The 27,026-nt window shown below is 35.1% G+C and overlaps 1 protein-coding gene across 8 annotated transcripts in view; it reads right to left on the reverse strand.

The window, feature by feature from the left end:
- The window catches only part of EXOC6B (exocyst complex component 6B), a 462,052-nt gene that overhangs the window by 270,474 nt on the left and 164,552 nt on the right, over nucleotides 1-27,026 (reverse strand). For 7 of the 8 annotated variants that reach the window (XM_036435699.2, XM_036435697.2, XM_045580892.1 and 4 more), the window contains 2 exons: nucleotides 22,782-22,958; nucleotides 4,104-4,172 (listed from right to left, as the gene is read on the reverse strand). In XM_036435699.2, coding sequence (XP_036291592.1) covers nucleotides 4,104-4,172; nucleotides 22,782-22,958 — 246 coding nt within the window. The remainder of the gene's footprint in view (nucleotides 1-4,103; nucleotides 4,173-22,781; nucleotides 22,959-27,026) is intronic. The other variant, XM_036435703.2, reaches the window with a different exon arrangement.

A 27,026-nucleotide genomic window follows, 5' to 3' on the forward strand; every position in this document is an offset into this window, starting at 1 on the left:
TTCACACTATTTGAGAGGAAAAAAACAATTAATTTTGCTATTATGAGGCCTAAAATAAATCTTGAAACTTGATATGAGTGAATATGGTTCTTATTCTAATGACATTTGGGTTAAATACAACAACTGTGAACTCCTATAACCATACATGCTAATGAAGAGACTAAACAAAATCATGGAAAATGGAACCAGGATGATAGGGAAGAAGAAGAAAGTTGTGTGGCAAAGAAAAAAATGCATATGACTGTACATGAAGTTTTCTACTCAACTTTCAAGGAATAGATAACTCCTATCTTATATAATTTCATAAAATAGAGAAAAGGGAAGAATGTTCAACCATTTTAATGAGACTAGTATAACACTGACTTACAGACCAAATAAGGACAATACCAAAAAAAGAAAGAAAGTATAGGCCTGTGTTACTTATAACAATACATATATATATATACCAATAAAATAGTAAAAATAAATTAATAAATAAGACAAATTCCACAGATATTAAAAAAGCAATAAAACATCCTCACCGAGGAGGATTTATCTAAATAATACAAGGATAGTTTAATATCAGAAAAATCTATCAATGAAATTCATCACATTTATAAACTAAAGGATAAAAACCACAGAATTATATCAATATATCTAGAATATAAATTCAATAAAATGTGACATTCATTTGTGTTTTTATCTTAAAAAATCCAGGAGTCTAGGAATAACTAGATGAATCTTTACTACTGTAAACATCAGTAAAGAGAGAAACTACAGATACATTCTCTTTGAGATTAGAAATCAGAGGAGGATGCACACTATCACCTTCCTAAACAACAAGGTAATAATGATCCTGGTGAATACAATAAGACAATAAAAAGAACAATGAGATATACAAACAGAAATAAAAGAAACAAAATCACTATCTACAGACATGACCAACTATATAGAAAGCTATCATAAACTAAAAAACAAACTATAATTAAAAAGTTGAGTCAAGTTACCAGGTGCAAGATTACCATACAAAACTCAAGCATTCCTCAATATTAGCAATAACTAATTAGAAAACAAAGTAGAAAACAGTAACAAAAATTCTAAATATTTTACTATTGCCCTAACAAAGAATACCCAAGCCTATTAACATAGAAAGAAAGCTCAATTAAATAATTTAAAAGATCTTATTCTTTCATGAATGAGATGACTCAGCATTATAAAAGTATCAATTCTTCCCCAAATTTATCTATAAATTATTCAAATCAAAATTCTAGAAGCACTTTTTTATTAACTCAAAGTGATTCTAAAATATATATTTAAAAGTAGAGGTCAATAATAGTGAAAGCAATTTAAAAGAGAAGAAATAAGAAAGAACTTCTTTAACCTTTTATATAGATATAAAAAACCAAATGTAACAAAACTATAGAGATAAAAAAAAGATTTATGTAAATATGCATATTTAGGGTACTGCAGAGGTACTACCAGGAATCACTAGAGATATACAAATTATGTAGTAGATGAGATTGGAAAAACTGAATTCATCATATAGAAAAAAATTAAGTTCAATCTATACTTCATACTATACAAAATGATGAACCCAAGCTAGATCAAAATCGAAATGTGAATGGTAAAATGTTAAAGATAATGTAAGGGAATGCTCTATGACCTCAGAATATAAAGGGATTTAAAAATAAATAAGTAAATACAACACAAACTACATGAAAGGTTACAATTCATGGACTGATTATATCAAAATCAATAATTTCTTTTTCATGAAAAATAACATAGACATAGTTTAGTGTATGGTGGCAAATTGGAAAAAAAAACATTCACAGTACCCTAAACTGTCAATATCTACCATATATAAGAAATTTCTCAAGTTTAGCTTCCCAGCAAAAAGAGAAAACTAAAATAAGAAATTTTCAGAATATCATTCTAAGCAAAATAAGTCAGACAGAAAAAGTTAAGAACCATATGATCTGACTCGTCTGAGACAGAAAACTGAAAGCAAAGATGAATAAACAAGAAAAACAAAAACTCATAAACACAGATAACAGTACGGTGGTTACCAGAGGGAAGAGGGTTAGGGGGATAGTAAATGATAAAGGGTATCAAATATATGCTGACCAAAGATTTGCCTTTGAGTGGTGGGCACACAATGCAACATACAGATGATGTGTCATAGAATTGTACACTTGGAACCTACATAATCTTATTAATCAATGTCATCTCAGATATAATTTTTGAAAAATCCCTATGATACAGAAACAAAACAAACAAACAAAAAAAACAAACCTTTTAACCTACTTTATATATAACAGGCTAGTCATTTCAGAGGGAAAAATTAAATTTTTATATTTACATTTATTTTCTAGGTGTTTTGCCAGAAAAAAAAATGCAATACAAAATTGGTTAAAGATAGTTTAGAGAAGACAAACCTTAATTAATCAGTAAGTCTTAAATGATAATCATAATGTTACTATTGTAGTAATCAGAGAAATGCAAATTAAAACAAACAACTGTAATTCAATATCCATCAGGTTACCAAAAGTTAAAAATTAGTTAAATTAAGTATTCTACATATTTCTTATGACCCAGAAATTTCATTCCTTGGAAACCTGCACACTAGTCCATAAGGGTATACTAATTGTTACTGAAAATCATTAGAAGCAAATTTAAGTGTTGATCATTAACATAATAGATAATTACAACAGCAAATACAAACCATCAGTTAACTATCAAGCAGAAGTGGGAGGCAATGAGTTAGATATACAGACAATAACAAGAATAGATAATAGGAATATTGCTGAGTTAAAAAAAATACAAGAAGTAAAACTTGATCCATAAGACACCACCATTTGAGTAAGTTAAAAACACCTATACATTAAAAAAAAAAATCACAATTTTTCAAGGACACAAACACAGTCATGACCATCTATTAAACATATTAGAGTTAGTTAGGGATGGGAGACAAGTGGGCTTGTGGATAAGAGAATGGGGGAAAATGATAAAATAAAATACAAAAGGCAGCTTTGTATGAAATGATGATAATATTGTGTTGCTTACTAAGATATATGATTTCTATAATTCTCTGTACATGAGACTGAAAAAAGTTGTCAACTTATTTTAAAAGCCTTGATACACACACACACACACACACACACACACACATATACATATATATATAGCTTCACCTTTATATAACAAGGAATGATAAAGAAAAAAAGTGGAAAAGGAGAATAGATAGAGAGGGGAAGGGAAAGCTGGACAGCAAGAACTAAAAGAAAGAATAGAAGAGAGGACATTTTCAAACTAATGGAAATCACCACAATATACTGCAGGCCATAAAATCCACAGACCAGCCCTAGCTGGTTTACTCAGTGGATAGAGCGTTGGACTGCAGACTTAAGGGTCCCAGGTTCAATTCTGCTCAGGGGCACATGCCCAGGTTGCGGGCTTGATCCCAAGATGGGGGCATGCAGGAGGCAGTTGGTCAATGATTCTCTGTCATCATTGATGTTTCTAACTCTCTCTCCCTCTCCCTTTCTCTCTGAAATCAATAAAAATAAATATATATATTTTTAAATCCACAGACCAGTCCCAAACTATCTGGAGTAATGTCCTAGTGACAATATGTTGAATACATGAAGAAAGAAAATGAAAACAGACTGAACAGGGCAATAAGATACACTCAAACTTATTTTGCTTAGAATGATATTAAAAACAAACTGATAGAAGCTTCAATGAACTTTGCTATAAAAATTATCAATAATGAGCTTCTGTCACCAATTTGTCTTTCATGATACTTTAATTTTTTTTACTGGCTTTGTATATATCTGTGTGTCTGCACATAGGTGTACAAATGGAGATAAATTCCAATTCATTTATTAGAATACCATTCACATTCATAAAATTTCCCCCTTTCCATATGCTTTGTATGGCAAAAGAAAAAAACTGTCATCAGGAATAAAATAGTTTTTACATATATGAATATAATATGTAAATATAGGCCATTGTTATTTAAATAATTACATTATTAAATTAAGATCTGAAATCTGAACATGATTAGAAAGCAGAGTTTGAATTCAATATATATTTTTATTAGGCAAAGCCAGATAAAGACTCACCAGGACAGAATATATGTGTAGACATCGATAAACAGGAGAGAAATCCACCAAATCTTGGGTCCCAGGTACCTGTAAAACAAACAAGATTGTCACAAAATATTCAAACAAAGCTATTAATAACAACTGCATTTATTTTTACTACTCACTGTGAAAAAAAAAATACAGAACTATGCTAGGAAGAAGAGAGGGAAGATAATATAAAAAAAACGATGAAAAATGGAAAAGCCAAACCTACAAGTAATACCAGCAAATGAGCAGCACCTAGAGACTAACCCTGTACTACCTAGTACATCAAAAGAGAGAGCAAATCAGAAAACATCAGTAAGAACTAGAGTATAGTCACAGTGCTACAACTCATTTGTTATCTGACCTGACAAAAGTAAATCACAATTTACTTTGGCCTTAATTTCCTCAACTGAAAAAAAGAAACTATCAGTTGACCCATAGGAATTTAATAAGAATAAAAGGAGAGTATGAAAGTAAATATTAAAACAAAGTAAAACATAAAAGACAAAATAACATAAGAAATATTTTTTAAAAGACCTAGCTGAAGATTTTACAATAACACTGTTAATTGTATGATTCATCAGAATATAAGCACTTCTAGTATCGGTTCAAAATTTATTGACAATTTTGTTCATTTGCTTGAATCCATGAAGGCAGAGATTACATCTCCATGTTTAAGAATCTCATAGTGCTGTGTACTCGTAAGCACTCAAACAAACTTCTATATGAATTCAAAGATTGCTAGTAAGGTGCTCCAGATCCTACACCATGGCCCAAGCAACATTACTGAGAAAAAAAAGTTTACAGACACATGGGCACTTGTAGTTAAAGAAAAAGTTAGATTCAGAAGCACATGAACACAAAATAGCCGGGACCGGTTTAGCTCAATGGATAGAGCGTCGGCTTGGGGACTGAAGGGACCCGGGTTTGATTCCGGTCAAGGGCATGTACCTTGGTTGCGGGCATATCCCCAGTAGGGGGTGTGCAAGAGGCAGCTGATCGATGACTCTCTCTCATCGATGTTTCTAACTCTCTATCTCTCTCCCTTCCTCTCTGTACAAAATCAATAAAATATATTTAAAAAAAAAAAAAAAAAAAAAAAAAAAAAAAAAAAGAAGCACATGAACACAAAATAAAGCAACAAGTGACCACTAGGGCACTTTTATTAGAAATGACCAAAACATTAAAGCATCTTTGACTGAAAAGTAGAGATCTGAAGGTAATTTGTCTTTCCAGAAAACCAGACCCTACAAGTGAAAACTACAGCTAAGCAAAACACAATCTCAAAAAAAGAAAAGAAAAAAAAAAAAAGAAAACTAGATTAACTTGATAAAAATCAGATTTATAGCCGAAACCGGTTTGGCTCAGTGGATAGAGTGTCGGTCTGCGGACTAAAGGGTACCAGGTTCGATTCCGGTCAAGGGCATGTACATTGGTTGCGGGCACATCCCTAGTAGGGGGTGTGCAGGAGGCAGCTGGTCGATGTTTCTCTCTCATCGACGTTTCCAACTCTCTATCCCTCTCCTTCCTCTTTGTGGAAAATCAATAAACTATATTTTTTTAAATCAGATTTATAATGGTATTTAAACTATATAAAAATTAAACATGCATGTAAAAAAAAAGACAAGAAACATTAAAAAAAACCGATCTGTATAGGAAATGATTTAGAATTAATGATTACAAAAGTATTTATTATAAATATACTAGAGGCCCAATGCACGAAATTAGTGCACGAGTAGGCCTTCCCAGCTGCAGCAGCTGCCTTGATCCCTCCATTGCAGCCATGGCGGCTACCTCACTCCAGAGGCTGCAGCTCTGGCTTCCTCTGAAGGCTGCCTGGAAGGATGTCTGGAAGAACATCTGGTCTAATTAGCATAATGTGCCTTTATTTCTATAAATTTACAAAAAGTTAAGGATATTTCCTTACCTAATTTTGAATAAAAAATTTAATCACAACTATGTTCTTTGTGCAATTTATTCCTTTTGTTTTGCTTTGCCTCAGACCTGTAGTTTTATTCAAAAGGAAATGTCTTCAGGCATTCTTCAGACAGAGCCTCCTTGGCCCTTTCACATGTGGGACCTATCCTTATGGAATAAATATCCACATTAGGAGACAGTTTCTCTACAAATCTGTGATGAATAAGCTATTGGGGCCCCTTACTAATGAGCTAATAAGGCTGGTTTACCTGGGAGAGACACACACACACACATACACACACACACACACACACACACACACACACACACAGAAGACAAAGGCCTTTCCTGTCATCTCTAGCAAATTTTTACAACAAAACATTTTCTGTGAGGCGTCTTGACATCATCACACTCAACTTCAAACTGCTTAAGTGTCCTGACCTGGAAATATTGGCTTTGCTATTTCTTAGCTCTGAAACCATAATCCAATTAAGACCTCCTATGCACATGACTGCCTGCTTTGAAATCCAGACAAGAAAAGATCTAGACAAATATTTAGACAAGAAAAGATGGAGCAACAAAATGGGGTTTCAGTTCGCAAACTTTACCTCTATCTTCAAAATAGCCTATTATTTAGAAATTATTTCCTCCATGCTTCCTTATGTGAGGAACCAAGCAGAGTGCGGGAGAAAGGTATGTAAAGCATGCACTGATTCCTGTTGCTCTGAGCGAGATGTGTTTTCTCCACTTTCACTGATGAAAAAGAATCACATCCAGGGGAAGGTGAAAGGAAGAGAGCAACCTGCACTGTACGTGAAGGAATGCTACACGTTTGGAAGGATAAGAAATGAACTTTCAAAAAATCTAAATAAATGAGGGTAGAGAAGAGAACAAAAGGCAATTTTTCTGACTCACATAAATAGGTCTGTTTTAAGGGCCACCTTTTGCTCCCCATTTAAAATGCTAAATCCCTGTCAAAGCTGTCTTCATTCTTCTTCCCCTCCTGCGCCCCTCCCTTCCCTCCAGTTGCAGGAATGACTCAAGTGGGTTAGGTTTCAGCTGGGGCGGAGGGAGGGGTCCAAGGACACTTTCCTAAGCGAACAATGACCGTCTCTAATGGTTTCTGTCTCCTAACAAAAGCCATGACTCTGTTGTTATCAGCTTCATCTAATTTTTCCTTTCCAAAGTAAATAGCACAGCCCTTGCCTTTTACACACGTCCAAGTTTGACAAATCATTATTGACTGAGACTATAACTGATAAGAGATGACTTTGTGGTAGGACGTTGTCATTTCCTCTCATAAGGGCTTTCTTTCTGAGATACAGAAACATGATTAAAATAGTTAAACATTTCCTCTGCCTGGCAGTCAGGAACTCAAGGCATTAAGATACTGGAGTCTGCATTTTCCTAGTTCAAATAGATCTAGGAAGATATCAACTGCAGCCACAAATAGTATATTCAAGATTATTCTGCTTTTTTAACTAATTCTTTTCCTTATGAATTCACACAAAATAATTTCAACACCAAGGACAGCAGCTAATTCCCTATATACAATAGTTTCTGAATGGAGAGCATTAGTGGCTTCTATCAGCTCAACCTCTTTATTTTCAGAGAAGCAAAAAAATAAGATTTTAAATTCTGTAACTAAGAAATTGATGCCTCAGAACACATAATAATATTATGTAAACTAAGATATTAAAGTAACATCCTTCTGAAAGACTTTAAGGGTGACTGAATTAAAACATTCAGGGCTAGATATAAGGAAGGAAACTACTACAGTCTACAATTATACAATCACATAGCTTTTAGAGATCATGTATCACTAAGTACCAATGCATATGACTAATATTTATCATACAAATGACTTTTACATTTGTATGATAAATATGAATAGTTTCCATCAAAACAATAATTCTTAATTACTGACTGTAAAATATTCATTGTTAAATAGCTTTGTATCCTATCAATACATCAGCTAGCAAACAAATGATGCCACTATACCAGTACAGATGACTAAAAAGAGTCTGTAGACAAAAGAAGCTCTAAAGTAAGAAAGTAAATTTATAAAAAGGATTAATGAAAGGCACACTGACAAAAAAAAAAGTCTTATAAACCTCTCCAGACAATATATTTTGAGGAAGATATAAAAATTACAAGTTAGAGCCCTGGCCTGATGGTTCAGTTGTTTGGAGTGTCATCCCATACACCAAGAAGGTTGTGGGTTTGATTCCCAGTCAGAGCACATTCCTAGGTTGTGGGTTCAATACCGGTCAAGGGGGTGTACAGGAGGCAACCAACCCATATTTCTCTCACTCACTCTCTCTCTCTCTCTCTCTCTCTCTCTGTCTCTGTCTCTGTCTCTCTCCCCCACCCCTTCCTCTCCATCTAAAATCAATAAAACATATCCTTGGGTAAGGATTGAAAAAAACATTTCAAGAAGAAATAGGAATATTGGAAAAGAAACATGAACGTTTAATTATGAAAATTCTTGCAAAATATCAAGATCTGACTTCTATTGTGTTTTTCTTTTTTAATATATCTTAGTTCAGGTCCAAGCCTCTGAAATGTAAAGGTTGATGAGTAAGTTCCTCTCTTACAGAATAAAGAAAATGATTTAACTTTTTAAAGAAAAAAAAAGGATATTTTGATTTTAAATTAAATAATGGCATTTAAGTGTTAACAGATAAATCCATTTAATATTTTAACACCCCCCTGCCATCAAAATGGAGCTATTTCTACTATGTTAAAAGACTCATTAGCGAATGAAATAGGGGGAAAATTCTCCACAGGTAACAACCTGATTAAATCTACCTGCGTTATTACTGAGCAAGAATACCATTAGGAAAGAATAGACTACAAGAAAAGATTGCATGCCACCCTTCACTCAAGAGTAGAAGCCAATGTACTGAGAAATTTATCTCCGCTGCTGAGAAAGATAGTGCATGAAAACAGAAATGCATTAGTGCACTCTAGCCCTGTTGTTCGTACAGCTGTCCCAAGAGACACACACAGGCCATTTATTTTTCTCTTATAAAATCGTTCAAAGTAGGTGGATCATCCAAAAAGAGTATGACAGGAGTTTGCAAGGAATTTAGACGGCTTCTCACTAATTACTTGAGTCATTCTCCTTCTTGAAAATACTTCTGATTACCACTTTACACAAAACAGTTGGGTGCACATTTCTGAACATTAGTTGGATCTCAAGTCATTAAAATGTACCAGGCATCTTTCTGAAGGGAGACAACAACAAATGATTAGCTGAAGGGGCATTGCCTTTGCATTCAGAGGATCAATTTTGACTGCCCATATTATGTCTGGAAGCCAGGAAATACCTGGCAAACATTTTTCACCAGTGCACTTTTCTGTCCTACTTTGCTTCCAAAACTTCAGAGAAAAGAAGGATAGGATTCATTTGGACATAAGCTTTCACAGAGCTGGACTGAACACCAACAACACACCCACAAACCAAAGGCCCGAGATCCTAAGTGACTACAGGTAACAAAATTATAAAGAATTTTTTAATACCCTGACCAGAGCCCTAGCCCAAAAGTACCAGATTTTGCTATAGAGATTCTCATAAATTATTAGGATTCTTTCTGAGAAATCCCTACACCGATGATTACCACTTCATTTACTCAAGTGTTTGCACTAAGCAGAAGAGAATAAGAAGGGGAAAAAAATCACCATTTCTCTTTACTGAGACACTGCAAAGCATTTTGTAACCAAAATCAAAAGATAATCCTCAAGAATTATTTTCTTGAAGCTAAACACTTGTGGGGGGGGGGGGGGGAGGTGCAGAGAATTCAACTGGCTTTTAGTTAACAACAGTTTAAGATATTGTAAACTGTTAGGTAAAAAAGATATTTTAGCAGTAAATATGATATAAGGTATAAAAGTTCTGAGAGAAGGAAAAATTAAGGTAATCCAAATAATAAAAAAGTTATAGATAAAGAACTAATATCCCTAATATATAAAGAACTCATTAAAATTGAAGGAATAAAATAAAATCAGTAGAAAATTAGGCAAAATACACAAGCAGAAAGTTTACAGGGGAAAAAATAATACAAAATAGCCTTCAAACTTATAAGATACTAAATTTCACCCAGAGTAATAGAAAAAATAATAAAAATTTTTAAAAAATAAAAATATACAAAGATACCATTTTTCATATATGCAACTGGCAAAAATTCAAAACTTAACAAAATACTCTCTTTAAAGGAGCTGTCAGTAAATAGGCACCTCTTCCATTGCTGCAGGGTGGAGACTTAGGAAAGGGTACAAGCTCTATAGAACAAAATTTGGCATTATTTAACAAAACTACACGTGCATTTACCCTTTGAATTAACAATCCTGATTTTAGGAACCTACCCTGAACATACACCTCTGACTAAAGGTAATTCTCAGGTTATAGGGCGTGTTTTGGAAAAAAATTTTAAGTGTTAGATGTTTTACATATAGTACAATGCACCCTTTCTAGTGAACAATTCAGTTAGTTTTGACAAATCTGTATATTCCTATAATCATCATCACAATCTAGATTTTTAAAATTCCAACATCTGCAAAAACTCCCTCATGCCCTTTTGTACTTAAATTGTTCCCTGACACCCAGCCCTTGGCAAACACTGACCCATTTTATACCCCTGGAGTTCTCCCCTTTCAGGAGTGTCATATAAATAGAATCAGATGGTATGCAGCCTTTGAATCTGGTTTCTTTCATTTATCTACTGCATTTGAGGTCCAACACAGATGAGCCTGTGTTGTTTCATGTATCTATAGCTCTTTTCTTTTTATTTCAGAGCGATACTCTAGTTATGGATATACCACAATTCATTTATTCCCTTGCCTACTGAAGGACTTTGGTTGTTTCTACTTTCTAGCAATGTATGAATAAATAAAGTTCCTATAAACATTCAGGTATGGGTTTTTGTGTGAACATAATGGGTAAATACCTAGGAGTGAGACTGCTGGATCATATATACACACACACATACACATATATAGTATATATATACACGCACACATATATGTATGTATATATATATTAATGATAAATGTATGTTTTATTATTTGGATTACCTTAATTTTTCCTTCTCTCAGAACTTTTATACCTTATATCATATTTACTGCTAAAATATCTTATTACTTTATTATATACTAACTGTTTTCCAAAGTGTCCATACTATTTTGCATTGTCAATGCAATATATAAGAATTCCTGATGCTTTGCAATCTGCCAATACCTGGTATTATCAGTATTATTTTTAGCTAATTCTAGAAGTTATGTAGTTGAAACACTATATTTTAATAAGGAAATATTGAAAATCATTAAACATCCACTAATAGGAGATTGGCTGAATGAACCATAAGTACACTGAATTAATAAAGTTCTATGGAGCAGTAAAAGTAAAATGAGAGAGATTTCCATGAACTGATGTGGATATATTTTCAGGATAAAAGAAAATACCTGAAAAACTCAAAATCATTTACAGGCAGAGATATATGCATCTCTATGTTCATTACAGCATTATTCACGGTGGCCAAGAGTTGGAAACAGCCAAAGTGCACTGTGATAGAGGACTGGATAAATAAGACATGGTACATATACACAATGGAGTACTACAAGGCCATAAGGAAAGAAGAAATAGCATCATTTACAACAATATGGATGAGCCTTGAAAACATAATGCCAAGTGAAATAAGTCAAACAGAAAAAGCTAAAAACTATATGATTTAACTCATATACACACTAATAAAAGATAAAGATGCAAATTGACCATACTTTTGCAATGCCCACTACCCAATCAGGAGTGAGAATGCAAATTAACCCAACAAAGATGGTGGGTTAATTTGCATACACAGGCACCGAGTGGCCAGGGTGGGATGCTTGTGTTGTCGCCATGGTGACAACACAGGTGTTTCACACCGCCCCAGCCACTCTGGGCCTCTGGGCAGCGTAGGAAGGTGGAAAGGTGGCTCCAGGCTGGAGCAAAGGCAGAAAGGTGGCTTTGGCAGTGCGAAAGTGGTGCCATCAGCCAGGAGAAGGAAGGCCCATTCTTACATGAATCTTCATGCATCAGGCCTCTAGTGTGGAATATAACACTGAGACTTACGAACACAAATAGCAGTGTGGTGGTTGCTGGGAGTAGAAGGAATAGTAGGGGGAGAAAAGGATCCTAATATGAGGTGACAGGAGAAGATTTGACTTTGGGAGGTGGGCACCTGGTCCTATTACAGATTTTGTAAATTAATAATCCACACATGAAACCTTTATGTTTATGTTGACTAATGTCACCCCAATAAAAAATTTTTTAAAAAGAAAATACAAAAAACATATATGTATTATGCTATTAATAGTCATGTTCTGTAAGGTGATACATACATGCAAAGGATACTCAATACTTACAAAGGATGGGTAGGAACAGGCGGAAGGGACAAAGAGGAGAAAGGGATTTCACTGAATACATCTTCTTATGCACTTTTGCCTTTTGAACCATGTTCATATTTTACATAGTCAAAAATAATAAAGATAAGGGAACTTTAATTATATATCAATTTAGCAACAATCACACAGAAGAAAAAAATAGCCAAGAAACATCTGAACAAAATACTCTGAACTATATAACATCACTGGGCCATACTGTAGGACAAATATATAAACTGAAAAAAATCTCAAAATAAATAAATTTACTGCTTTTAGTAACATCTGCAAAGCAATTGTGGATCAAACTATTTTGTGCTAGGTGATTAGACAAATAAATAAATATATAGATCCTCTCAAAACCAGAATTCTTAGAGATATAAATCTAGAATAGGAAAAAATACTACCTGTGATATCAGGTTGAAATTAGAAACATCAGTTTTAACTCATGATTTATAAATCTGCCCATGTGTTAGTGTGGCATACATATTTCTTAGCTCTGTCCACAAAGGAACATTCCTAATGACCACATCTCAGTTTCTAAATATCATTCTCCAGTAAAAGGAAAAGAACTCTTTGAAGAAATAGCTAATTCTGGGGCTGAGGCCAAACCTGGAGTGAACCAAGAGCATCTTGAGCAAAAAAGGAATTGTTCAAAATTGATGGAAGCGATTAGGGAAATGCAAATCAAAATTACAATGAGATACCACCTTACACCTGTTAGAATGGTTATTACCAACAAGACAAATAATAACAAGTGTTGGAGAGGTTGTGGAGAAAAAGGAACCCTCATTCACTGTTGGTAGGAATGTAAACTGGTACAGCTACTATGGAAAACAATACGGAGATTCCTAAAAAATTTAAAAATAAAGTCACCATATGACCCAGCAACCTCCCTTCTTGCATATCTGCTCAAAAAATTTGAAAACATTTATTTGCAAAGATATATACACCCTTATGTTCATTGTAGCATTACTCATGATAATCAAAACATGAAAACAACCAAAGTATCCTTCAGATATGATTAGATAAAGAAGATATGGTACATAAATACAATAGAATATTAATCAACCATAAGATAAAATACTGTCATTTGTAACAACATGGATGAATCTTGAAAATATCATGCTAAGTGAAATGTCAGACACAAAAAGTCAAGAACCATATAAGTTTACTCATGTGCAGAACATGAAAAATGAAAGCAACAAATGAACAAACAAGAAAAGCAAAAACTCATAGACACAAACAACAGAATGGTGGTTATCAAGGGGGGAAAGGGATAGAGCAGCAGAAAATGAAAAAGGATATCAAATATATGGTGACAAAAGGAGATTTGACTTTGAGTGGTAAACACACAATGCAATACACAGATGATGTATTATAGAATTGTACACTTGAAACCTATATACTTTTATTAACTAACATCACAAAAAATTTTTAATTTAAAAACTGGTGAAGACATGTCAAAGGATAATGGATGAAACACATACTGGCCAAATGAGAACCAAAATGAAAGTCAAGAATGGAATATAACACACTGTATATAAAATAAGAACCCATGTGCCAATACTAACACTACAATATAGGAGGGAGATAAGAAAATGTTATTCTTTACAGAAAAATGAAACTAATTGTCAAAGATATTATAAAAATAGAAAAATCACAACTTCATAATCACCATAGTAACATGATTCAGAAAATAATCACCAATGAGTTCTAAGACCAATGAGTGAAAAACGGTTAGGAAACAGATTAGTCATATACTCTAAAAGTATCACTCCACAGATAACTTATTAATTACAAAGAGTAATAGGTACCTTTCTCACAGATACCCTTTAACCACTGTGTGCCTCTTGATGTGAAGCATTGAAAAAAACAAAACATTGATTCTGTAATATTCCTTTCAAAAATAATTAAACAACCTAATCATAAGGATGTACCAAATGTACCTTAAGAGAATAAACAGACATAAAAATTAAACAAAATGTGTGATACTTGTCTGGATATGGCAGCAGGGAAAATGAAAGAAAAAAGACATTATTGGAATAACTGGAGAAATTAGTATATGGGCTGTATATTAAGTGGTAAATTTTATGCATGTGGTCATTGTATTGTGGTTATGAAAGAAAATGGTCATTCTCAGGAAACTACAGATGGCTGTATTGAGAATCAAATATGATGAAGTGTGACACTTGCAATGGCTTAGTTTTGCGTGGGATAAGTGGATATATGTATTTTATTTTTTTACTCATTCAAAATTAAATGTTTGAGAAAGAGAGAAAATGTCAAATTTTAGTAAGTGGAACATTTAAGTAAAAGGAATATGATATTCATCTTACCACTCTTGTAACTTTTCTGAAGATTTAAGACTCTTTAAAAGAAAATTAATTTTTTAAAGAAGGTAATACAGGATAGATGAGAATAAACTAGTCAGGGAAAAGCAGAATTAGATGTTTTAGAAAAGGAGGGAGAAAAAAGGTATACATTGCCTACTTGATATTATTACCAACTTACCACTAAGTGAAGGGGGTGTTTAAATAAGCAATCCTATCTAATAAAAGAGTAATATGCAAAGTGAACATCATTCCAACATACAAGATGGCTGCCCCATGTGGACACAAAATGGACACCACAAGATGGCCAGCAGGGGAGGGCAGTTGGGAGAGACCAGGCCTGCAAGGAAGGGCAGTTGTGGCAATCAAGCCAGCAGGGGAGGGCAGTTGGGAAGGACCATGCCAGCAGGAAAGGGCAGTTTGGGGTGATCAGGTCTGCAGGAGAGGGCAGTTAGGGGTGACCAGGCCTTCAGGGGAGGGCAGTTGGAGGGGATCAGGCCTGCAGGGGAGGTAGTTAGGGGTGACCAGGCTGGCAGAGGAGGGAAGTTGAGGGTGACCAGGCCTGCAGGGAAGGGTTGTTTGGGGGGGAGGGGACCCAGACTTACCGGGGAGAGCAGTTGGGGGTGGGGGAAAACAGGCCTGCAGGGAAGGGCAGTTAATGATGACCAGGCCTACAGGGGAGGGAAGTTAGGGGTAAACATGCTGGCAGTTAGGCATCAATCAGGCTGGCAGGGGAGTGGTTAGAGGATGATCAGGCTGGCAGGCAGAAGCGGGCAATCAGGAAGACAGGCAGGTGAGCAGCTGGGAGCCAGCAGTCCTGGATTGTGAGAGGGATCCCAGATTGGAGAGGGAGCAGGCTGGGCTAAGGGACACCCCTCACCTCCGCCTGTGCTGTGCACAAAGTTCATGCACTGGGCCTCTAGTGAATATATAAAGGAGAAATTCTAGAAGATCTGAAAAGGCAGGTCAATGTTTATAAAACATGAAAATGTAAAGATCTTAAGTCAATATGAGCCATAATATAATTTTGCCAATGGACAGACCTAAAAGATCAACAAAAGGGATTAAGAAACTCAAAATATATCTCAAGCATGCAATAATGATTTCATTCAACTTTCTTAACTGTCTTTATTGACATTTAATGCATGGGTATCTACTTTACATTTCACTGTATATCAGCTTTAGCAGATGAATTTTCATTGAGAATAGAAGTGAAAAACTCAAACCCCACAGGAGTCGATGGGTGTTGGGAATAAGTGAAGTAGGCCAGCATTTTAAACTGCATTCTCTGAATAAATGTACTATCATTTATTTTTACAAAAGACTATGTTATCATCGTTGTTTCTTAAACATGTGGCCCAGGCTATCTTACATTTCAACATTTTTAAATAGAGTCAGTATAAATAATAATATGTTTCCTTCAACATCAGCATAAATATGACAATCAATGGCAATTGCCAATATGTAGATATGACATGGGTTGTGGCTTAGTGGAAAAAAACCCTATTCCTTGTACAACATTGCTCCTCAGGGCAAATCTATTACTACCATGCTTAGAAAGAGCCTAGGCTGGAAAAACAGATTTTTATGTGAATTCAATTGACTTTTAAAAGTTGGCAACTAATTTTTTTAAAAGTTAAGCACGTAAGCCAACAATCATTTTATAAATTGTTTCTGGTCCATGGCTGCCAATCAGCAGCCTCTGATTTAAACTCTAAAGTTCTAGTGGCATCCTTATTCACTTTAGCTTACTGAGAAATGATCCTTGTTTTCTGTTACCTTCCTGTCAATAGAAGGTTTTTGTAAAAAATGAATATTTGAATTTTGGATCAAATATCCTAATAACAAGAATTCTTCTCAAGCAAGTTGACATAAATTAATTTTAGTACTTTTATAGGTGAGAAAAGAGATGCTTAAAGAGATGGCATAATGTGCTCCAGTAGTACAAAGCTGACAGAATTTAAACCTTCTGAGTGCAAAGCTCTCGTTCTTTCCAATCACCCTGTGATATAGACTGAATTGTGTCAACCCCAAAATTCGTATGTTACAGCCCTAACATCCAATGTGACTACATTTGAAGATAGGGCCTTTGAAGGTTAAATGAAATCCTAAGATGGGGTCCTAATACAATAGGACTGGTGTCCTTATAAAAAGAGGAAGTCATATCAGGAGGAGGCACAGAGAATAGCCATGTAAGGACACACCAAGGGTAAACTAATGCTGCTGTTAGTTTGATCTGGGACTTCCGGCCTCCAGAACTGTGAGAAAACAAATTTCTGTTATTTAAGTCATACAATCTGTGCCTATTTTGTTATGGCAACCGTAGCAAACAAATGCATACTGTTACCTCAAAATAAATACCTATATTAATCATTAAGATACCTCAAAAAGCTTTATATTACATGCCATTTGTATTTAAATTAGCAATTCCATCTGTTAATTCCATATTTCAAAAGAGGCACAAAAATATTGAGAGCTAAACCTGAGGTGGATCATTTGATCACATTGAGCTTTTGACCCTTACTATATAAAGAGTCATGTGAATAATGTGCTGACCACTGCCCTCCACAAGTGCATAAACAAATAAAGAGCTACAAACTAAATAAATATGTGCCTTAGGTGTGTTACAATGCCATGTTCTAATAACGCGAAGCTCTGAAGGAACCTAAAAACAAAGAAGAAATCATAGGCCCTGCTTTTTTAAACTATTTCTTATGCAATATTGCTTTACTAGTATTTGTTTGTTGTTGTTTTTTGTTTGTTTACAGAAGATGGTATTTATCAGTCCATACAAATATCCATTATCAAAACTATATCAACGTTTTTAGTTTATTCTCCATAAACAGCACACAGCCATAATGCCTAACTAGAAACTATTATATAACTAGAGGCCCAATGTATGAAATTCATGCAAGAGTAGGCCTTCCTTCCCCGGCTGCCAGCACCGGCTCCCCTCTGGCACCTGGGACCTTGGCTTCCCTCACAGCCCTGGCTTCATCTGGAAGGTCGTCCAGTCTAATTAGCATTTTATGCTTTTATTATTATAGATGGTACTTATTGTGTGTCCAAATAACTGTGAAAAGAGCTTTATACACATTATTACAGTCAATCCTCACAATAACCCACCCTCAGTAGGTATTATGTCCTTCTTACAAATCACCTTATGGGGTTCTTTGTATTTTACCTTCAAATATCTCAAAAATTACATTCTTGATGAATCTAGATCCATAAATACACTCTCGATCTAAAATATTTGCTACTTCTAAAATATTTTAAGTCCTACACTAGACATTTACAAAAGAGCAATTACATCTGTACATAGCACAGGATGACATATAGATTCAAACCAAACTCCTAAAAATCATATATATTTCCATTAAAAATCAATTGAGTTAAGTCATGAATCAAAAATGGTCAAATAGCAGCAGTTTACATAGTTCAACTTTATATGAGATGCAAAAATAAAAATTAAAAAAACCCTTACCTTAATAAAGGTGACCCTTTCATTAGCTTAGACAAAAATGAAACACAGTTTTATGGGGGAATACTTTTTCTGCAACACTTATCAGCGATCAAGAGGCTGACTCTTTCAATTGGTTCAACATGTAAGATGGTTTTTCATCCAAAATAACAATTTACTACTGTAACTTCATCCACAGTTCCTAATTTTCCCATCTCTGACAAACTGGATTTCAGATTAACAATATATTAACTACATGCTAACCATGTGCAAAGTTATATTCTAGATATTTGGGATTTCCCGCCATTTCATGATACCATAGTGATTAGCTAGGTATTAATAATAGGAAAGAAGCAAAGGGAAGGCCAGACATTATAGGCATGTCATTGGGCAGCTTCACCAGGAAGCTGCAATTTCCCACACCCCAGGGAACCACTGGCCTACTCCCTGCAAAACACTGGGGGGAGGGACTTACCAAAGAGGAGATAGATGCACTCACTGTGAGATTGGGATGGTATAGGGAAAATACCCGCCAGTCACCTGGGAACAGAGATCATTGGCCAGAATGGATATGGCCTCTGCCAGTGGGCGAAAAATTGGGAATACAGAATCTCCTAAACAAAGGAGTTCACGCTTTGTTGGCACTCTCGTTGCTCCTGGTTCTCCTGTTGTTCTTGTGGTTCTCTTATTCCTGCTTCTTTGCATTTGTCTATACGGTCCACAGCCATGTGGACCCTACAAGCAATGGACTAATGGACTGCAGTTGGGAACACAAGCTAAGTCAGCCTGATGCTGACTGGAGTGTGCAAATATGGAATGGAAATTCAGGATACCGGCTCTGATGTTAGCCCTGCTAAAGGCAAAATGGAAACTTCTTTCTTGGGACTCGGCAAAATGAAGGCTTGGAAACTCAGGGGTTTGACTCCACCGAAATAAAGCTTTCTACAATATCACATCCTTCCATGTGAGTCTCAGAAAATTTTTTTCTTGGGATATCACAAGAAACCCACTCCTACTAACAACATTGGTAACACTATTAAGTATCATCAAGCTAAAGGCATCGTAAATAACCTAAAAATGTCATTTGACTCAAAAAATGATTTAAGTATACGTCCATTCAAAGCATAAGAAATGCTAAAAGGTCCTTCAGAGAATAAAAAATACCTAAAGTTGGTTCAATCTAACTCAAAATTTCATAAACAATAATGGTAATCTATTATAAGCAACTGATTTAGAAATTGAAATATAGTAATTTTCTCTTCAAGTACTACATTCATTATTGGAAAAACTTTAAGCCATATTATAGAAGAATCAGTAGGAACCCAAACCATGAGTTTGTTTTCTTTATGCATTAAAAATGCTTCTTTGTGGCCCTCTATACACCTGCCACTCAAAGTGCACTCTGAGACCAGAAGCACCTCCTCAGCTGGGATCTTGTTAAAAATGCAGATTCTGAAACTCACCCACAACCTGAAGAATCAGAATCTGCATTTTAATAATATTGCCAGGTGATCCTATGCACATCAAAGTTCAAGAAGTACTCCCCTACAACACAGGTTCGTACCTCTGGCCTTAGGGTCAATATGAGTTTCATGAATCCCCTAAATTTTCACGCAGAAATTTTTGTAAATGAATATACGTACGTCTTACTGGGGAAAGACTCCATATATTTTTATCAGACTCTCAAAGTAATATATTGCCCCAAGTAGGTTAAGAACCACTGCCCCGCAGGATTCTATGCCACGGTTTAAAAGTCAAAATATTTCGAAAACTATTTACGCTGCTCTCAATGAGGTCTGTTGAAGAATGACAAGAATGAAGGTCAGCACGTCACAGTGGGTCACGAAAGACCTTATCTGAAGAATTTATTCACACCATGCAAGAACTATGCCAAGAAACCAGTTTGGAGACATCTAAATAAATAATTCTCTACATGAGGTTTGAGATTAAGAATGTGCTCTTCAAGAGGATTCAAACTGAGAAGTAAATAAATATAAAGTAGACATTTTTATAAAGATAGGATGCCATTAGATGACAGTGTAGGGCTGAATTCTTGTTGTAAGAGCTCAATCAGCAAATGTCTAATGTGAATTCTGTTTGATTTGGGATATGGGAGCATTTCAAGAACTTAACTTCCAAGCACATTCTTCTAATACTTCCTTTATGAGGAACCCAAACACACTTTACTAGTCCCACCATCTTCATCTTCTCTGTCCTTAGAAGATAAAATGAAGAAGAAATATGGCACAAAATTTAAAAGGGACGTGCTCAGGATATTCTTGAGTTAATGATAAAGAATGGCTCCTTTCCAGAAGGTTCTCAGTGATATATGAGAACTGTGTATATATTTCATGAAATAAAAAATATTTCAGTCTTTTAACTTATCATTTAAGCATCTTTCAGGGTATATATTACCCTGGAACATAGACTATGTCTAACTTCTGTTTCCTTAAGGCATAGTGCCTGAAAGAATTTAATTTCCTTGACAGGCACCCAAAATGTAAATAAAAGGCATTAACTGGTCTTTCTTGAGACTGATTCTTTATTGTATTACTATTGTAACTTGTCATCAGTGATGAGCCTAATAATTGACAGTATGGTCTCCAGGGTAGATCTATATCCTACAATACCAATCATTCCAGGCAAGGAAAATGCTGGAAGATAATTCAGGGTATCAAGTCTTCCCTGCCCCTTTCTATTTCCATGGGTATTAGGCAAGCACCTGATTCTTTTTTTAGCTCTATTTCTTAGAGCTATTAAAAGTCCTTGTTACCCAAGTACAATATGGATTATGATAAAATTTTCACACATTGTTAACTATTAATGTACCTCATTTGTACACTAAACATATCCTGATAAAGTATAAATTTTAAATGCAATCAATCACTTATATTGTATCCTCTCAATAATGATAACTATATAAAAATATAGTACTTTACACATATCATAGTCTCTCAGACATTCAATCAAATGTAAATGCTAATGCTTTGGACACATAATTAACTTAGTTATTTGCTTTTCAGCCCTAACAGGTTTTTTTAAAAATATATTTTATTGATTTTTTTTTTTTTTTTTTTTTTTTAAGAGAGAGAGAGGAAGGTAGAGGGATAGAGAGTTAGAAACATCGATGAGAGAGAACATCGATCAGCTGCCTCCTGCACACTCCCCATTGGGCATGTGCCTGCATCCAAGGTACATGCCCTTGACCAGAATCAAACCTGGGACCCTTGAGTCCGCAGGACGATGCTCTATCCACTGAGCCAAACCAGTTAGGGTTTAGCCCTAACGGTTTAAATGGTGGCTATTCAATTTTTGACATGAAAGAGGAATAATAATAAGGACAGAGATATTGGCATTAGTGATACTTAATAGTCACGAGGAAAGAAGAGTACTGAAAAATAGGGAAGTAACTAACATTTACATAAACCAGCTTTATGACAGGCACTTGTGCAAACCTATGGGGGCAGAGAATACTATTGATATCTTGACTTGATAGATGAATACACTAAAGTTCCAACAGATTAAACAATTACCTAAGATTATGAAGTTAGATAGTAACAAGTTTTGGGAGAAGAGGAGTGTAAGGAGAGTAGTAAGGTATAAAGGACAAAAAAGGGGACAAGGCAGTGAGCCCCGTTTTGTGTGGAGAAATAAAACAATTAAAAGGAGACAAGTACTTAAAGGCAAACAGGTTAACTGAGTATAGGAGTAAATGGTTCCTCGCACATGTCACTGGACATTTTAAAAGTAAATGAATGGGGGTTTTTGCTAATGTTGAAAAAATAAAATGATAGAGCCAGGATTTGTCTGACTCCAACGATCATGCTACAACCACCAGACTCACTGAGAAACTAATCCCATTATACAAATAAGTATTTACAAAAACATTTTAACAGGAAATCTCACGTCAAGGGAGTTTTATTTTTAAAAACCCATTAAATACGTTTCCAACAACAAAGAATGATATAAAAATATGTACTAGCTAAGCCACTTAATCTTATTCTTTACCTGAAAGTGATACAGATCTAATCTAAGAGGTTATGGATATGTCACAAAATTCCCAGATTCTCTATAATAGCTCATAAATTTATTTCCTTCAGAAATGTATTCTAAACTTTATAATTTCAATCGGAACCATAACTCAAGGCAGAGAAATTCTGTTGTTCATTCCCCACTATTAAAATACCATCTTTTATTGGTCTCCAGAGACCTTTTTCCAGTTTCAGTGCAGGCCACCTAGATCTTTCTCCAGATCAGATAAACTCTCCTCTTCCCTTAGAGTAGAACCTACCCAGACAGTGTACAATCAAAAGACCCTGAAACATAAGAAATGGACACGTGCATTTAAAATCTAAAGAATTAAAATCTAAGATATCTTAGTGCATCTTCATTTGCTTAAATTGGAACTTATTTGTATTTAAAATAATATTAAATTCCAGAATATCACAGAAGCTGTATTAAATGAGTAGATTCTCCATCACATCTCAAACATACTGTATTTAAACCTAACAACAGTCTCACAGCCCCAGTTCAAACGTTAGTTACCTCTTCTTCATCTTCTTCATCTTCAACATCCAGAATTCCTGAATCCTGTTCAGACTTGGGGCTGGTGCTTTCTATCTCCGTATCAAAAATTGTATATGCATCTTTCTTAGCTTTTCTCTTGCTACCTATTCTGGGTTGTTGCAAGACGATGTTATCCAGGTTTCTTTGTTGCTGGGCCTATGACAGAGAAATGCACACGCACATTAAGAAAAAAGGGGGGGAAAGCAATTAAGCATTCAAAAGGCTTACTTTCAACAAATTGGTATCATAAAGAAAACACAAAGTTTTAGTCCCAGAAATAAACCCAAACATATTTAGGTATACATTTTTAACCCTGAATTTACCCTTCTTGATTCGTTTTCCCAGTTTCCATTGGGGGGTGGGGAATAATCAGTCAATTCAGTATTACCATCATACTTTTTAAATATACCCACTAACTCATCACAAAAATGAAATCTACCCATTCTCCTCTAAGTAGCCAAGAGACGAGTGCAAGAGAAATGGCATGCTGGAACCATGCAGTGGGGAATAGCTCAGAGGACTCTTAAAAGCAGTTGTGTGGATGTAAGAGATCAACACAATTCTCCTGATTAAAAATAAAATATCTTAATAGAGTAATTCGAACTAACTAATCCAACAGGATTTCATGAGTTAATCCGTGGAAAATAAAGTTTTAAAATATTTCTTCTGAACTCTTCGAGAAAAGGAAGTGTAATCCCCTCAACTTAATAAAATAGACTCAAATGATGATGTGGTGTCAACAGATACAAAGAGGTGGGCAGCATCACTTTCCAGGGTCAACAATGTAAGTATTAAACCGGACGGCATTAGAGCTGGACGTGACCTCAGTCCCCACTCAGGAGACTGAGGCCAGAAGACAAAGGATTTGATGGGGTCTAGTTAACAATAAATCAGAATCTCTAAGTGTGATCTTCTAAATTCTGTATTAGTGATCTTCCCACTATTCCAACAGTCCCTCAAAGCATGGCAACATGCTTCCCTAAAAAGGGGGTTCTGTGATCAAATAAATAGGAAACACTGCATATCGTGAAGCCTTCTTCTAGACATATAATGTTTATTAACAGAGTAAAAATAGGGAGAACTTCATTCTAAAAAACTTCTTTGATTTAATCCAGCATATTCCAAAAGTATTTCATAATGGAAGTTTCCTTTTTCTTGTAATACTTAACATCATCCTAAAATATAAAGCCTAAGAATTTTGACAATTAAAATATATATATTTTAATCAATATATGATATTTCTCCTCAATGACAAACAGATATTAGTTCAAGAGAAAATCAATTTCCAAATATTCTAAATGAGATAAAGGAATTCAAGAGGAATATTAAGTATAAGTTAGTCCAGGCATGGTAAATAGGACAGAGAAAAACTTGAACTATGAGAGCTTGTTTCTGCCAAGAAAATGAAAAGAATCTACATTCCAGAGATTTGAATCAATGGACAAACTTGTTTCTCTACATAGTACTCATTGATATTTTGCTTTGACTTACATAAAAATGGTAACAAAGGCATTCAAAAACACTTAATTTAGGTTTGTACATAAAACATACATATCTTTCAAGCATTAAAATTAGATACAATATTCTTTCTTTTCCTCTCAAAAGTAAATTCTTCCCCCTTAACTTTTCCTGCAAACCACACAAAAAGGGATCAAGGCCTCTGGGGAGGCACAAAGGAAGGAGAACTTCCTAAAGCTTTTACTCTTTGAAAAGCAAACCCTCAACTGGAGTGGCCACTTGTCCCCTAACTCTATTGTCTCCTTCAGTAAGCAATACCAAAAACTTTTTCATAAGTTGATCTTATTTTATTGAATCCTAAGTTAATTATTTTTCTATCACAACCAATAAAATAGTACCAGTGTATCAAAAGTAATTAAGAGAAGCCACACTTAATTTTAAATCTCCTATGACCTGTTCTTTTTAAATGCTATGTATCTGGTTTTCACATCAATTTGGAAGAACACAAATTAAGATAGCAAACCCTATGGTGGAAATGAAAGCATTTCAAGTACTATTCCAAAGCTCCATCGAACTTGAGGTCTCTGTTAGTATTATCAAGGCTTCTCTGGTGTGTAAAAAAAGTAGTCAGGGCAGAGCTGCTGAGCAGGAACGAGCCAGATTAGAAATACTGCATCACAGATAGAACAATGAAATAAATTCTCAGATGTTGCCCATTATGGCTGAAAATGAAAATTACCAGCTATTCAGAATGTATGTATGTGACTGGCAAGATTGGAGAAGAGTAAATATAGATATCAACATATAAATACATACATATATATTAAAATAAAAAGCCCTTGGGGTGGGGAGGAGATGGTAAATACCCTTCAGAGATCTCTTCTAATGCTATAAGCTATATCACCAGGACCATTTATTCTGTCCCTCCAGAGACACTCTTTATAATCATGAGCCAAAGAAGCAGCTGCCTTCTGCCACGTGGGTTGAAATGGAGGCAGGAGGATACGAAGCATACAAGTAAGAGTTAGACCTTAGAAAGCATTTAGGCGTTTTCTTTTTCTTAGTTGTTCTTTTTTTTTTTTATTATTTTTACACATTTAAACACCTCTTCCTTAAGGTTCCCTCATATATACTCTTCTCTGGTTTCTTAATATATAGAAATTAAGCAAGGTTTGTTCCTCAATCCCTCTTCTCTTATCTCTTCCAAGATCAAATAGCACATCTCCTGCTTCCTGTTATTACCGGGTGCTCTACCATCACCTCCATACCACATATCTAAAATAGAAATCATCACCTTCTCGTTATAATTCCCCTGCCTACTACAGCCAGGCTCTTCCTAAATCACATCATTCATCACATCACGTAAACATGGTAGAAATTCGGGGGGGGGGGGGGGGGGGGGCGGGAGGGAGGATGTTAAACAAGTACACTTTTCGCATAACAAACTTGCTCCTGGAACGAATTAAGTTCGTTGTGTGAGGCACCACTGTACTACAAATCCAAACTCCACATTCGTCACTTAGACTCTGCATAATGGAAGTTGAACCTAATTTTCCAATGTATTTCTCCAACATGAATCTTCCACTTGAATCAGACTCTACCTCATAATATACTAGGTATATTTCCACTTCTGTATCTCTACTAAATGACCTCTTTCTGCCTGACTCTAACCTTTCCTTCAAAACCCAACTAAATTATATTGACGTTAGAAAGCCTCCTTGCACTGCCCTAATTCAGGGTGCTTTCTCTCTGTATTCCTGTTTTCAGTCAAACATATATTGAAGGTCTATTTGGTACCAGGCATCATACTACACACTGAGTATAGAAAGAAAAAGAGTCTCTGACTCATGAACCTCACATCAAACTATTATAGAAAGCAGATTATGCAATAAGCATAATAGAAATAACACAGAGGAAGTGGGTGAATAAAGAACATAATTAGCTGCTTAGAGGGGTATCAGGAAAGACTTCACAGAGGAACAGGTAGCATGATCTTAAAAGATAAGTATAATTTTTCCAAAGATAGTTAAGTAGAAAGGGTAACCATTTCAGAAAAAGGAAACAGCATGAGATAGGACCATGTGTGAAATAATAACATTATCCACCCAAGGGATAAGTAATTTCACTGGAGATGTGCCAGCAACCAAGGTACATGACCTGGACCAGAATCGAATCTGGGACGCTCTATCCACTGAGCCAAACCGGCCAGGGTAAGGGAATTACTTTAAAACAAGGATCAGCTTTACAATTCAGACAAGTCCTCTAGAATCATAGGAGTGCTCAACTGGGAGAAGATAGAAACTAGAAACAAGAAAATCAATATAGATCACTATAATAGTCCAATAACAATGATGAGGGCTTAAATTAAGGCATCAGCAGATATATGAAGTATTATAGAAGCACCAGAATTTACTAATTTGATTGTAGCACATAAAAAAAATAGATAGGAAATAAGAATAACTCTAAGTGTTCTGGCCTTGATGACTAGATGGTGGGATCATTCCAAACAGTGGGAACTATGGGAATAGTAAGTTGAGAGCAGGATGGAGAAGAGTTCAGTAAACCTGCCAGATAGCCAGGCAAACAAATGGTAGTACCACACTTCAGCTCGTGATTCTTCTTTCTTTGAGTCTAGGAAACACAATTTATCATTCTTAGTTCCACAAAGCCCAGATTCAGCGACACATATACACTAAATTTGGATAAATGATTACTATATAAAGGCAATAGATAACAAAGGAAATCTATGAGCGAATAAAATATAGC

The sequence above is a fragment of the Pipistrellus kuhlii genome, unplaced genomic scaffold (genome assembly GCF_014108245.1).
Source record: "Pipistrellus kuhlii isolate mPipKuh1 unplaced genomic scaffold, mPipKuh1.p scaffold_m20_p_13, whole genome shotgun sequence".
Classification (NCBI taxonomy): Eukaryota; Metazoa; Chordata; class Mammalia; order Chiroptera; family Vespertilionidae; genus Pipistrellus; species Pipistrellus kuhlii.